The 15,739-nt window shown below is 46.1% G+C and overlaps 1 protein-coding gene across 1 annotated transcript in view; it reads left to right on the top strand.

Annotated features, from left to right (window-relative positions):
* Positions 1-15,739, top strand: part of NNT (nicotinamide nucleotide transhydrogenase) — a 480,843-nt gene that overhangs the window by 250,144 nt on the left and 214,960 nt on the right. The window contains exon 13 of the mRNA XM_078675042.1: positions 9,233-9,378. Coding sequence (XP_078531168.1) covers positions 9,233-9,378 — 146 coding nt within the window. The remainder of the gene's footprint in view (positions 1-9,232; positions 9,379-15,739) is intronic.

Genomic DNA, 15,739 nt, shown 5'->3' on the forward strand with positions numbered 1-15,739 from the left:
CCTCCTTCGCAAACCTCAAGGGGATAGGTTGTCTTATATGAACTGGCATTGCCACAAAATCTATCTGATAACCACTTAGTTTGTAACACCCAAGGGTCGGAAGTTATCTCTTTCCATCGTTCTAAAAAATGGGTGAGTCTGCCGCCCAGTTTTCCCTGTGTGGACTAATGGTCTTTTCCAAACATACCTTGTTGCCTTGGCCTTCTATCTCCTCTAAAAGTCCTCTTCTTCTTTGCCATAGGGGGTAGAAACTAGGTGAAAAGTTTCCTGATGACTGGTAGCCACTGGGTCTATAACCACGTGAGAAAGAACTCGGTGTAATTTCAAACCCCCGGCTGGGGAATCGACCCCACATTCTCCAGACCATTCAAAAAACCTTTTTGATATATTTTTGTACCTTCTGTATAGAGTTAAAGGCTCCTGTATACCGGTCACCTCCTTTAGAAACTGACCTGATTCCTTTCCTGACAATTCTGCCAGCATGGGGTCAATCTTCATAATCAGGCTCTTCCTGCATTCTGAGCAAAGAGAAGCATTTGCATTCCCCAGTAAACAAACCTCTCTATCTGCACCCGCTGCCTCGGCTCTAAGACATTTACTGGGCTCACTTGGAGGTAAGCCTCCTCACAAAGGTAAAAAATGTTGGGAAGAGGGCCAAAAACGTTTAGTAGGCGATCATGACAGCCCTTATCAAGCCCCAGTCTAGGGTCTCTACCCAATTTATTAAGGAATGTCAACCTCTTTGCATCCAAAGTGGGGGTGTAGCCCACTTTATTAGCTAAAAGAGGCGACAGGCACTCGGAACGGAGTCTAGTCGGAACCTCCTTTGGCAAACCTCCCTCCTTATCCAGAACTACATGTACTCAGCCACATGCTTTTTTTGGGACCCATTGAGGTGATAGTGGGTGCTCAATCATATTAGGATCAAACATAAGGTCGCCTAGCGGCTCCTTGACCTGCTCCAAGCTTTCCTTCTCTCTCTCCTCTCTTTTTTAACCCTCTTCATTTCAACCCCCTCATCCTCTGAGCTATCAAAGTCGGAAGAGCAGGATATTACATTATCCCCACTGCTGGAGGATTCATCACAGGCAATAGCCCTGTGATCCCCTTGAGCTGCCTTTTATAGCCTTACGATGCGCCTCTTTTTTAGGCCAGCTTGTGTTTGCCTTTCTGGTTAAAGGCCCCTCATTCCTTGCTGAGTTTCTCCTTAGAGAGGTGTTTCCTCTTTTTTGGGTGGCCTTCTTACCACTGCCACTTATCGTGGCCCCATCTGCCAACCCCTCAACTGACCAATATTGCTCCTCGTTCCAAACCTACCTTCCAACTTATCAATACAGTCATCCAATTTTTCCCCCAACTGTGTAGCCAACACAGAGACTGCCTTGTCAACACACCCTTGAACTTCCCCCTCAATGTTACCATCATCAGCTCTATCCTTCTCCATTTCCCTTAAGATAAACTGCCACAAAATAAAAAAAACCCTTCCTTTCCTTGTTCAAACTACCAAATTGCCACAAAAATTATCCTCACAGAATTGAGATGAGTAACACTGAAGCCGGGTTGCACTTGTGACCTCAAGTATAACTGACGGTTCACAGCCTCTTTTGTCAGCCCAAAAGATGGATGTCTCAGTCCAAATATTAATTCCTTAAGAAGGACCATTCCAAGATGGCCGCTGCATCATCTGACGCTAGAACGGTGGCCTCATAGGTTCAGAAACCTGAAATGACCCAGAGATGATAGGCGCGAGGGGCCGAAAATGGTGAGTAACCCTTTGTTTTATTAAAAGACGGCTACCTAGGCGAAATCTATAGGCTGTATACATCAAATATGTTTTCTGCGCTGGGAACGAAGGAATCTTGTGCTTTTTTTTGGTTGCGCGCGAGAGCCAGTTGCCGATCGCGATATCGGCGGCCCTCACGCACTCCAACTGTCATTGGAGCAAATGCTTTTCATAAAGTGTGGGGTGCATGAGTCCCCAGTGCCGATGTCCGCATTGGGAGAGCTCACGCACAAACAACGCTAACACTGCTCAAGGGCCTCCCGCTGAGGGCTCGGGAGTCCTTGGGTCCGATTACCGCCAGCAACTCAGGCGCACCGGAGCCTATGTCCTGTGCAGTTGAGCTGTCTGAAAACGGTTCCCTTGTACAAGTATAGGCCTGCAGGAACCAGACATGCGGGAGGTAACAAAAGCCCATCTAAACATGCTAATAATAAAGGAATTAAAAACGTAATAAAAAATAATTAAGCACTAGGGAAACTATAATCCAGATCCCTTAGGCAAGCTAGCCCCATGCAGACCTAACGCTAGCACACGGGTACAAATACAGCGTCATCCAAACCCCAAATGAGCCTTAGCAAAAGCGTACTTATCTGTAGCTGTGAGCAGCCACAAAGAAGGAAGATGGCTGCCACACAGGGAACTAAGTACCTATAAGAACACTAATAGGTTACTATTCTAAGTTCTTTGCATTGTTATGTAGTTGCTGCTGTGAGTTGGCAATTAAAGAGATACGTGTAATATCTGCCTCTGTGCCTTGCCAAAAAATACCATGTTCAGCCACTGCAGATACAACCTTGTTAGGGGCAATATCTAATGCAATCACTGGAAAGGCTTACCCCAGTCCTGCTGGAGAACAAGCCTTTCAGTTTCTGCTGCCTTTTTTTCAGCAGGTTCACCAGCTATGGGTAAGCCCAGTCATGCCCTTTCTTAGCACAATGGCTTCTTGCATCGCCATAGTTCCATTTGCCCGGTCACACATGTGTTTCCGCTGCAAGAGTTCTTAGCAGCAAATGGTCAAAAGCGAAGGGCCTGTGGGAAGACCTAGTTTTAATAAAAGCTAGCACCCAACACTCTCTGCAGTGGTGAAACAGCAACAATTTGTTTTGGGTCAAGCCTTTCCTAGACCCCGTTGCCCAAGTGACCATCAACACGGGTGCCCCTATTACGAGATGGGGGTGCACCTACAGACCATCTCTGTTCAGGGCTTATGAACTCCCCTCAAACAAACACTTCACACAAACTATCCGGAGTTGTTGGCAGTCCAAGTGGCTCCCAAAGCATTCTTCTGCCACAACCACAACAAAACAGTTATGATCAAGACAGACAACATGTACTACCTCCAGAAACAGAGAGGCACGCGCTCCTTCCAGGTGTCGAGGTTGGTGGAGGACATTTGGTGACGAGTGATTCACCACAAATCCACTTCCTAGCGGAGTACCTTCCGGCAGAGGACAATTACTATGCAGACCTGGTCAGTAGAATGCAGCAACAAGTCCACAAGTGGGAACTCCTCCTAGAAGTCTTGCTCCCCTACTTTCAGCTTTGGGGGTTTTCTGATGTAGATCTGTTCGCAGATGCCTATGCTTCGCCTCCAGGTTTCCACACCCAAAGTCCATGGGAAATGCACTGTTGATGTATTGGTCAGGGATATTTGCCCTCGCTTTTCTGCCTCAACTCAGCCTTCTGTACGGGATTCAGAAGCTTTGGCAGACCTCCTTCACCTTAATACTGGCGGCTCCTAAAGGGACAAGACAGTCTTGGTTCACAACACTCCTCGAACTCTCTGTAGTTCCTCACGAGAAACTCATCAGGCCAGACCTTCTAACGCAACATTAGGGTACTATGAGATATCCCAACTTCATAGAGCTCAATCTAGCTATCTGGCTCCTTAAGTCCTAGAGTTTGGTTATCCTAATCTATCCCTAGTGTGCATGGCCTTACTCTGGGAAACCCATCACCCCACTGCTAGAGCCCGTTTTGCCGTGAGCATTCCTCTCTGTTCAGAATCCCTCTTATTAGAGGTTTCATGGAAGGGCTCAAAAGAGGTATCCCTCCCAGAATACACCCAGTCCCATCCTGGAATCTCAATATAATTCTCACAAGACTTATGGTGCCTCCTTTTGAGCCCCTTCATTCTTGCCCGCACAATTTTTATCCTGGAAGCTGGCCTTCTGAGTTGCCATCACTTCTCTTGAACAGGTAAGCGAGATTCAAATGCTCACTTTAGGGGAAGCTTTTTTTAATTTTTTTTTTTTTTTTAGGGTACACACTGATCGGTTTGTCTTTAGAGCTAATCCAAAATTTCTAACCAGGGTTATCTCCTCTTTCGACCGTAACCAAACAATGAAACTACCAGTGTTCTTTCCTCATCCTCACTCCGTAGCAGAGAGGGCACTTCACTCACTAGATGTAAAGAGGGTCCACATGTACTATACCGACTGTAAAAAACAATATCTGTAGCCTTCTCAAAACCACACAAAGGCACCACCATTTCAATAGCAGGAATAACTTACTAGTTAAGTGTATTCAAACTTGCTATGCCAAGGGCAGCTCCCTACTCCTTAAAGGCTGCATTGTACATGTATAAAAGCAGTCTCAATGGCATTGGTAGGCAACATTTCAATAGCTGAGATCTGTGAAGCAGCTACCTGGTCCACACCCTACACATTCACCAAACACTATTTTGTGGATGTCCTAGCAAGTAAGCAAGCCCAATTGGGCCAAGCTGTCCTGCGTACACTTTTTCAAAGTTCTGCAACATCCTCCAGCTAGCCACTGTCCTGATGGAGGGGAACTGCTTAACATTCTGGAGTGGCATGGTGAGCAAAAGAACAATGGATTTAACCCAAATCTCTTGACTGGGGGTGAATGTATGATTTATTCAGCATTCCAGCCATCATCTGTTTGTGTAGCACTTTTCACCCCAAGTGGGATGGGAATGCCCAGATGTGGGCCCCTTGCTCACTGTGCCACTGGATTCAAGCTAGCCTGGCTGATGAAGGCCTGGCTGATGACACAGAAACCGGTCCCAGGATGCTTGTTTCCCGTCCAGTGAGGACCTGGTTTGGCAGTTCGGTCTGGACTGTTCCCATGAGGAACGGGGTCAAGACTGATTTGCATATGGCTGGCTTTAAACTGGGGTGGCATGGTGTAGGAAACGTGGCTCTATATATACTGCACCAAAGTGAGGTACAGTGTGTATAGAGTCCAAGGGTCTCCAGAGGTTTGGCAGAGGTTAAAGTTAGATAGAACCTTCCTCTCTAAAGTGGTAGCTTGGTCGAACAGTAAGGCAGTATCAGAGGATAGTGTTAAGCATTTGATGTATACACTCAGCAAATTAATTCACACTCAAGAACTAAACTCTAGGCCAATTGTTTTTGTATATAAAAAAATATATACTGTTTATTTTTAGAAACAAGCAAGCCTGGCACAGGTAAGCATTAAATTACTTTTCAGATATGAAATGCTGTTGTTGAATACGGTCAAAATACAGTAGAAGTTTGTACAAATTCGAGTTTACAGGGGTTGCAATGCAATGCACAAACTTAGTAGACTCAGTACATAGGATCCTAGATTCAGCACCGGGGCATTTCCTGAAAACAGTTGAGTAAATGCGTTTTAGTTAGTTGTACGATTTTCAAAGAATGTTCTTGTATTTCAAAAGTTGACACTTAAAAACTTTTTCACATAGAATCCCCAATGTTATCCTATGGAAGGAAATTCAATTCGCAGGTAAGTTACTTTAACGTTACTTTTCTTACTTAGTGCTTTATACCTAGATTCAGCACTGGGGCATTTCCTGAAAACAGTTGAGAAAATGCGTTTTGGTTATTTGAGTGATTTTTCAGCAATATTCTTAGTTTTCAAAAGTCGACAAACTTTTTGGGAGAAAAAGTGTCAATGGTATTCTATGAGGAAAAACAGGTTATCGGTTTCGAGGTAAGTAATCAGTCTTTGGAGTTAGGGCTCTGGGGTTAGACTCGGGGCTCTCCCAGGGTAAATGATGCACTGTTGTTGCACCCTCAGCGGCACTCGGGCCGGGTAAGAGTGTTGAGGCCCAATGTTATCCTACAGAGGATAGGGAGATTCCAGTTGGTGGCTGCTGGCAAGCAGGCCATGGGGTTATGGGAGCAAAGCTCAGGGCAAGTTGGGGACCAAGTTAGCACAAAAAGGACACCCTCATCGGCATTAGGGCGGCCCGGTGCAGGGTGCCCTGTTGATTTCTGTGGAGATTCTCCGGGACAAAGAAACACTGCAGGCTCGGGGATGAGGATCTTCCAGGAGCGACCACCACTTCGAGGGGTAAGTAGGGATGTTTAGCACAACATTGGAGAGGCAAACATAGATGACAGGAGTAATTGTTTTCCAGTCGGTGACGTGATTTTCAAATGCTTTTATTGTGTATCATAAAATCCACAGCCAAACTCCACATCCTACGCGTTTCGCAAACCCCTTCCACACTTCCGGAAAGAATACCGAGGGAGAAGGGTCCTGACGTAGGAGATACTGTGCCCTAATCGGCATGGTATAGCGACACGGCTAAATTCGAAGTTTTCATCTCATCCTCCTAAATATAGGGGTTTGATAGCACATAAAGGATCAGGAGATAATACCTGACCTGACTTAAGCGTGGTCTCAGGGAAAGGTGACACATTCGCTAGTCCTTTGGAACCGTATTCATGGAATTACTCAGTTTTCGGAGCCAAAACAGTACTGAGATACGATACTAAGCCCTGAAGAAGCCCGTGTTGGGCGAAACGCGTAGGCTGTGGAGTTTGGCTGTGGATTTTATGATACACAATAAAAGCATTTGAAAATCACGTCACCGACTGGAAAACAATTACTCCTGTCATCTATGTTGATTTACATGGCATTTAAGGCTACATATTTGTATTGATACGCTTTGCCTCTCCAATGTTGTGCTAAACATGTTTATATGTTAAGACCATTTTTTGGTGGCTGGTCTTAGGAGGTGGGCAAGAGTGATAAATTTAAACGCTTACCAAAGAACGGTTGAAATGACTGTTTGTTAGTGCAGCAACAGTACCTGCCACCTTTTTTGTGTTGTAAACGGGTAAGTAGGGATATTGAGAGTTGGTTAGGCACCGCTGGGTTGGGTACACAAGGCCGTGGGGCGTCGGGCGCAGGGCTGCCTTGGGACGTCTGATTTTTCTTACCCGCTCTGGTCGCGGTGGGGGGGGGGGGGGTGGGTCCTCTGGATTGAGGCTGCAGGCGTCGTCTGGAGGCTTGAGGCAGGTCAGGGGTTGCAGGATCTCTGGTCAGGATTGCCGGTGTGATCTCCTTGTAGTATTTTTCCGCTTGGGCCGGGTTCGGCGGGTGCAGAGTGGGCTCGATTTGCGGTTCCTGGCTGGCACCAGAAGCTGCAGTTCAAACATGTTCGGTATTCATGAGAGAAACAGCATGGAAAGAGAAGGAAGGCAGGTCCTCCGGGGTTTTGGAGGTTGCTGGCCACTGGACACGCCAGGATTTTGCCTGTAGAGCTGGGGCCAAGTCAGTGGGCGTCGTCCTCTTGTTAGCTCTGCACAGCTTCTCGTCCTTCTCTTCTTTTCTTGTTGTTGCTGGATCTGAGAAAGGAAGGTTCAGGGTGCCCCCAAAACTACATTGAGGGGCGTTGGAGGTAGATAAAGGGCAAGGACCAATGGGTCCCTTCCCTGGGGTGGGTACACCCCCCTATTTTGCCACTCTCCAGTGGGATGGGGGCAGGAGCCTGTCCCTGGTTGGCTGAGTCACCCCCATCCTCAAGATGGCGGGGACTCAAGGTTGTGCTTCACCTCGCCTCCCCCACGTTAGGGGTGGAGTTGGCAGAGGTGGGCACACCTCTCTTCCTCATTCGTTTTGCCCGCCGGTTCTCCCGCCCAAAGTGGGGGGGTAGAACAAGTGGGGACCAGTTGCTGAAAGCAGCAAATGGTCTTGAGAGGGTCACAAAGGCGGCATGGCTTTGAAGCCTCTCCTTCATGACCCCTGCCCATCCTGGGAGAGGAGGCTTGGCACCTCGAACCAGGATGTGCATTGTTTAAGGCCCCCGAGAGCAGCAAGCTCTGGAATCAAGGGGTCCAGAAACATGTCTGGTGGTGGCAGCCCAGGCAGCCATTCAGTCAGGTCACTATGGGTTGGTAGCGTTTCAGGGGGCATCTCTAAGATGCCCTCTGTGGAGCATTTTACATTAAATCCCACACTGGCATCAGTGTGGGTTTAATGTGCTGAGAAGTTTGATACCAAACTTCCCAGTCTTCAGTATAGCTAATATGGTGCTGTGGAGTTTGTAATGACAAACTCCCAGCACCATATACTCTTAATGGCAGCACTGCACTTACATTGCCCAGGAATAGACCTGGGTATTGTAGGGGTGCAGGGCTCATGCACCTTTACCATCACCACTGGCATAGGGCACCCAGCTAGAGGGGTGACTGTTGTATGCCATGGCAGTGGTTTGTGGGCATGGCACACAGGGATGTGTCCCATGTCGACTCATCACTTTGTTCTGCACCAAGACACGCAGCCTGCAAAGGCAGTGTGTGAGTGTCTGGGTACAGGGCCTCTAAGGGGGGGCACAATAAGTGCTGCCGCCCTTAGAGGCATTCTCTGGTCACAGTGCCCTGGGTACCAGTGGTACCATTTACTAGGGGCTGACCTGTGGCCAGAAATGTCAATTGGGTTAGTTTTGGGGAAAGAACACAGGCCCTGGGAACCTGATTGGCAGGGACCCAGGGCACACCAAGAAAAAGTGCATCAGTAGTCTGGCAAAAGGTGGGGGGTTTACTGCAACAGAAACCCACTTCCCTACACATGGTGAGCAAAAGAATGATTGATTTCACCCAGATCTCTTGACTGGGGGTGAATGTATGATTTATTCAGCATTCTGTCCATCATTTGTTTGTGTTGCATTCTGTGCACAGCATGTGAATCTACAGTTAAACGTGCCACGAACGGCAAATGTTACTTAAACCTGTAAGCTTCTGTTTATGGCATGTAGTGCTGTAGATTCACATGCACCACCCTCTACCCCTGAAGCCGTTAGCTGTTGCAGATAGCTGCCCTGTCCACTTTTGTTTTACTGTTCTGTTCTATTGCATGGACATATTTACACATTCTCATTTTCTATCTCCATCCTAACCCGGCATCATGGAATCAATACCCATGAAAATGTCCAATTAACAGAAGAGTCTCTATACCATGTAACTCAAAAGACTTCTTAGAAGAAAAACACGTGGTACAAGTTCATGTGCAACACTAGATGGTAAGAGTATGCACAGAATGTGAATCTACAGTTCTACATGCCACGTACAGACACTTAGTGTAAGTAATATTTTCCTTTCTCCAGAATCTGAGGGTGGGGCTGTTTAATCATGTTTGAATATTCTTTGAACCCTCGTTTTGTTTTTGAAGTCCATTTTTGTGTTCATATTTTGTATCTTTTCTTATTGACAGGAGGTTTCCTAGTTACCCAGAGAATGCTTGACATGTTCAAGCGTCCCACAGATCCCCCAGAATATAACTACCTCTACCTTCTTCCTGCTGGCGCCTTTGTAGGAGGATACGGAGCTGCTTTCACCAGTGGTTATAATATTGAACAGGTAAGGGGCCATTTATCACTTTATCCTGAACTTATTTTTTGCAAGTTAACCTTCACTTCGTTTTGTAGATGTACCTTAATGATAAAGGACTATTGAAAGGGCTCTAAGCTTTTTTGTGTAATAGTGTTTTGCAGCTTAGTCCGTTTTTCCACTTCTTCCCATAATTATGTGCATTTGGTACTTAAGATATTTTTGTTCCATCTCTTATGGAATTTGAGGGTCTGTATAAGATGTGTGTATATATAGCTCTGACGGTGGGTCCAGGGTTTTCTGGTGCTGAAAGGGTAGCAATACTATGGCTTCTTGTTCCAGGTGCTGACATGCTTGGCACTGCTGCTTGGTAACTCGTATGTGTAGGGCCCACTGGTAGCTTCTTTCACCTTGTTAACTTGTGAGATAGCTCATTTTATGGTAGTAGCATAACATAATTGAGTGTGAGTATATGGTTCTATAGTTAGATGTTCACGACCTGTTACTTACAATGGCCCAATCAACATTACATAATTTCCAAGTGTTTTAAAACTATGACCATTAAAGTGAGTAATGGTAAATCTAATGGATACTGTTGTCTCGGCTTAGTCTTTATTCTTTAAATATTACAGCTTGTGACCATGTAAACCATGAAGTGCTGCTGTGCCTCCAATTGGTTTTGCTTATCTCTTGACCAGTGTGACAGCAGTGTTCATAATTGATGCTGCCCTGCATTAATCCTTCAGATTTGTTATCTTACCTCGAATTTTGGGACTGTGGAATGTGCTAATGGCAGTGTCCTTTAAAAAAGCACAGGATTGATAAAAGCTGGCTTTGCCACACACACACTACTCACTCAGCTCATGAGGGAGAGACGAAGAATATTGAGGAGAATAATATCTTAATTACAGGTCTGCTGTTGTGCTCAAAATATACACTAGAGCACAACTTTTTTTAATACCAAAAAGAGCTGCGACAATAATTCAGATGGCAAAACATTAAAAGACTTGTGTAGTTGTTGTCTAGTCTGCATCTGATAATGAGAGCAGAACTATTTGCTCTAAAAGTAGGAAATACATAAACAATACAGTAAGCTCGATATATGGCTCAAAAATACCCTGGGCTGAAATTAACACAGGTGAATGAGGCTGACGCGGTACAGCTGTTGATCATTGATGAAATTGAGGCTTCGGACAGGGCTGAATTTCCGGAGAAAATGGAAACCCCTAATCTCATCACAAGCAGATAAGTCTGTGTTCATAGATGTGTTACAAAGAGCACAAAGAAAAGTTTCATATAATGTTGGCCCGAGAGGAAGGATTTGTTCGAGGCATATGGGCTGCAGATCACACACTAGTGCATGGATCGCCATCTGGTGGTGGGCCTGGAAGATTACACTTTGTTGTCCTGGAAGAGTCTTTGTACGGTAGATGACTCCTCCTATGGTGCATAGTGCGCATGGGCATTAACTCCGTCTTCAGATTGTTTTTTTCGAGCCATCGGGCTCGAATGTGTTATCGCTCATTCCTTTCGACTCCCATTCCTTGATTCTGCGGCCGGTATCGTCTTCGATCGCGATTTCCTTCATGCTTGTGCCAAAAAATCTTGCACTTCTCGATTCCGGCCATCGTTGGGGCCGTTGGACCCAACTGCGCCAATGGGCCTTTGGCTCATGGAAAGAACACCCTTCAAGAAGTGCCCTCAGTGTGGACACAAATTTCCCCACACTGATCTACATGAGGTGTGCAATCTGTGCTTGTCCCCAGAGCCCGAGAGCCGAGATTGCCAGGCCTGTACTTCGTTCCGGTCTAAGAAAACTATCAGGGACCGTCGAGCTCAAAGAGTCATGGCGCAATCCTCTTCATCAGCACCAGACATCATCGTCGAAGATACTCCAGTCGATCTAGAGTCCGAAGAAGAACAGCAGGAAGAAGTCGCCATTACCGGAGCAGAGGATTCAGCTTCCGGAGCCAAAAGACAATCAGACGATGACGATCCCCTTTCAGTTGGTCAACCCCCATACCGGGCCAGGCTTCGGATCCACCTCCACCTTGGGGTCCAGGTGCACACTGTTCACAAACTTCCGATGCCCCGCCTTCCGGCCCGGCAACGAAAATTACCAAAAAACCTCTAGGCGACTGGCTCGAGTCAGCCTGTCAGTCCAGATAAACAGAAAGTCCTTAAACCAAAACTAAGCCCGGCACCAAAGCAAACCTCGGTACCTAAATCGGTCGAGCCGAAAACAAGCTCAGCGCCGAAACCAATTTCCACACAAATGACTATCAAACCGAAGTCAACTCCAATACCGAAAGATGTCGAACCAAAGTCCACTTCGGCACCTAAAGATGTCGACCCGAAACGTGCTTCGGAACCCAAAACTCCGTATCCGAAAACATCCGATCCGAACAAAAAACACGACCCGAAGAAAGCTTCTGACCACAAGTCTTCGAAACCAAAATCTGCTCCAAAGCCTGTAATAGACACTGCTAAACATTCTAAACAACTCTGCCCCCCCGCAAGAAAAGTCGGTGCCGAAAAAGGATGCTTCCACAAAAGAGCTTTTCCATCCAGACCAAAAACAAAAGACTCTTCTTATTCATCCAAAGACTGGACATGTCGTTACTGTGCCTGCTAAAAGGAAGTTGGACCCTACCACTACACCTACAGTCCCTCTCAAAAAGCATGCTCAAAATTCTCCTATAAGGGTACCTGCACCACTTCCAGAGGTGCCAAACCTTGACATTTCCCCTGCACATTCAGAGCCCTGCACCAGCAGATGATGATGATGATGATTCTCAGGGGGCTAGAAGATGAGCAACACCTAGATGACCCAGATGATATTCCTGGACCATCCGATGATCCTTGGGACGATTATTATGCACCAGATGCCCCAGATCTGCCACAAGATGACGCATACCCTTCTAGGCCATTTCCTCCAGGTGACACTATATGGTTTACGCAACTCATTCATAGAGCAGCAACCTTTCATTGGGTCGATCTACATACTGATCCAGTAGAGGACGACTGCCTTATGCACACACTATTACCATCACATAAAACCACAACCATATTACCAATGCTTTAAAGAGGTTGTAAATGACGCACCTGAGGTATTTCAAGGCCCCGTCAGGGCCAAGGTAATTAATCCCAGATTGGAAAAAAGTAGAAAGCAGCTCCAACTGACCCAGCCTATATCAATGACCAGCTGCCTTAGACTCATTAGTAGTCTCAAACGCCAGGAAAAGAGATAATTCACAGACAACAGGGGATGCTCCACCTCTGATAAAGTCCAAACTTTTAGATGCTTCAGGCAAACGCATGATCTCTCAGGTAGCCAACGTCTGGAGAATTGCTAACACCAAAGCTCTATTGGCAAGGTATGATAGGGCTCACTACGATGAGCTTGAAACCCTTATGCAACATTTACCAGGCAAATATAAAAACCAGGGCTTCTGACTTAATACAGGAAGGTAAGGTCATTACTAATACTTCCATCCGTTGCACTTTGAATACTGCTGATACAGCCTCAAGGGCAATAAATACCGGCATACTTTTATGTAGGCATGCCTGACTGCGTATTTCTGGGTTCAAACAAGAGATGCACACCAGTATTCTTAATAATCCTTTTGACAAGCAGCATCTTTTTGGTCCTACAGTTGTTAATGCACTAGAGAAAATGAAGGATGCAGACACTGCAAAGTCCATGGGAGCATTACAAACTCAGACTCCCAGAGCATCCTTTCGTCGCTCCTCTTACCTGGGCGCCTCCAGAAATTTTCCAAAGGATACCGCCTCCTCTTCTTACAAAGCACCCATCCAATCCTCGCCCAATGGAGGTTATTACAGAGGAGGATATAGAGGTAACAACACTAAATGTAGAGGCAGAGGTAACCACAACCGCAATGCCTCCACTCCCAAACAGTGACTTCCCTCCATCCCCCCAGACCATTCCACTACTGTCGGGGGGAGATTACAACAGTTCCTACCTGTCAGGAACTCCATCACAACAGACAGGTGGGCGAGACAAATACCACCCAGACAGCGTCCCATGTCACAAGAGCATCTCGCACTCCTAAAACAAGAAGTTGCCACTCTACTGCAGAAAGATGCAATAGAACTAGTTCCAGTACACCATACAAATACAGGAGTTTACTTCCTATATTTCCTTATTCCCAAAAAGGACGGCTCCCTCAGACCTATTCTAGACCTGAGACACCTAAATCTTTACATACAATCCAACCACTTCCATACGGTCACATTACAGCAGGTCCTTCCTCTGTTAAAACAAGGCGACTTCCTTGCTACCCTAGATCTCAAGGACTGCTACTTCCACATTCCCATCCACCAAGCTCATAGAAAGTACCTTTGGTTCGTACTGGACGGTCAGCACTACCAGTTCAAAGTCCTCCCTTTTGGAGTGAGTACAGCACCTCGAGTTTTCCCAAAATGTCTCGCTGTGGTGGCGACTCACTTGAAAAGGGAAAACATCCATGTTTTCCCATATCTTGACGACTGGCTAATAAAAGCCAAGTCATACCACCAGTTCGTGCGGCACACATACCAGACCATTCACCTGCTACACAAACTCGGGTTCACTATAAATCAAACAAAGTCACATATCCAACCATCCCTGTCTCAATAGTATCTGGGTGCCACAATAGATGCCTCCAAAGCACTTGCATCCCCCAATCCCGCAAGAATACAAAGTATGCAAGCTCTTATACAAAAATTCCAACTGCAACACTCACTACCAGCTTGAGTGTTCATTCAATTAAGTGGAATGATGGCGTCTTGCATATTCGTAGTACCGCATGTAAGACTCCAAATGCGCCCCTGCACAAGTGCTTAGCAAGCCAATGGAACCAGGCTCAACAATAATTAACAGATATGGTGGTGATGGACAGCCGGACCCATCGCTTTCTGCAGTGGTGGAACACCAAAAACCTTTCCAAAGGACGGCCGTTCATAGAGCCAGTTCCACAGGTGGTGGTACCCACGGATGCATCCATCACCAGCTGGGGAGCTCATTTAGCAGAGCACCCAGTACAGGGCACATGGACACCTCAGCAAAAGCTACTCCACATAAACCATCTGGAATTGCTAGCCATTTTTCTAGCTCTAAAGTCATTTCAACATTACCTATCAGGCAAGGCTGTCTTAGCCCACATCGACAATATACAGCTATGTACTACATCCAAAAACAGGGAGAACACACTCCTTACAGCTCTCCCGGCTGGCGCAGAGCATATGGAGGTGGGCCATTACTCAAAAAATCTTCCTATTAGTACAACATCTACCATGAGTTCACAATTATGTTGCGGATCTGTTAAGTCGTCAGAGACAACAGATACACAAGTGGGAACTTCATCCTCAAGTTCTTCAACCTTTCTTTCAAAAGTGGGGACAACCGGAGATAGATCTGTTCGCAACACACCTCAACTCCAAATGCCCAAACTTCGCCGCCAGGTATCCACACCCATTGTCCAAAGGCAATGCGTTATGGATGAGTTGGTCAGACAGATTTGCGTACGCTTTTCTGCCTCTCCCACTTATTCCGTCAGTGGTGCGCAAGTCACAGCAACACTCCCTCATATTGATTCTCATTGAACCAACGTGGGCAAGGCAACCGTGGTACACCACAATACTAGAGCTCTCAGTGGTGCCACATCAGAAACTAAAACTATCTCCACACCTGCTAACACAAAACCGTGGAGAGATCATGCATCTAGACCCTATGCAGCTCAACCTAGCGATTTGGCTCCTGAGGTCTTAGAATTTGGAAATGTCAATCTCCCGCCTGATTGCATGAATGTTATAAAAGAAGCTTTACGTCCCACCACTAGGGCATGCTATACAGCCAAGTGGAAAAGGTTTGTTGTGTATTGCACCAATAACAACATTAACCCACTAGATATTTCCATCCAAAACATCATATGCTACTTGCTCCATCTACAAAGATGCAGTTTAGCATACTCCTCAATCAGGTTACATCTTGCTGCTATAGCAGCTTACCTTCAAAACAGACAACATCTGTCATTATTCAGAGTTCTGCCATCAAAGCATTCATGGCCTCAAAAGAAAAATTCCTCCCAGAGTACCACCCTCCCCTGTATGGAATCTAAACATTGTTCTCATTAGGCTTATGGGTCCTCCATTTGAACGCTTGCATAAGTGTGACTTACAATTTCTTTCATGGAAAGTTGCTTTTTTAATTGCTATTACTTATCCAGGCATTAACAATTCAAGAACCATTCTTGCAACTCCATCACAACAGAGTGGTTCTGAAGACCAATCCCAAATTCCTTCCAAAAGTCATTTCACCGTTCCATCTCAATCAGTCTATTGAGTTGCCAGTATTCTTCTCCCAACCTCAAACAGTTGTTGAAAGAGC

This window comes from Lissotriton helveticus, chromosome 2_1 (genome assembly GCF_964261635.1).
Source record: "Lissotriton helveticus chromosome 2_1, aLisHel1.1, whole genome shotgun sequence".
Classification (NCBI taxonomy): Eukaryota; Metazoa; Chordata; class Amphibia; order Caudata; family Salamandridae; genus Lissotriton; species Lissotriton helveticus.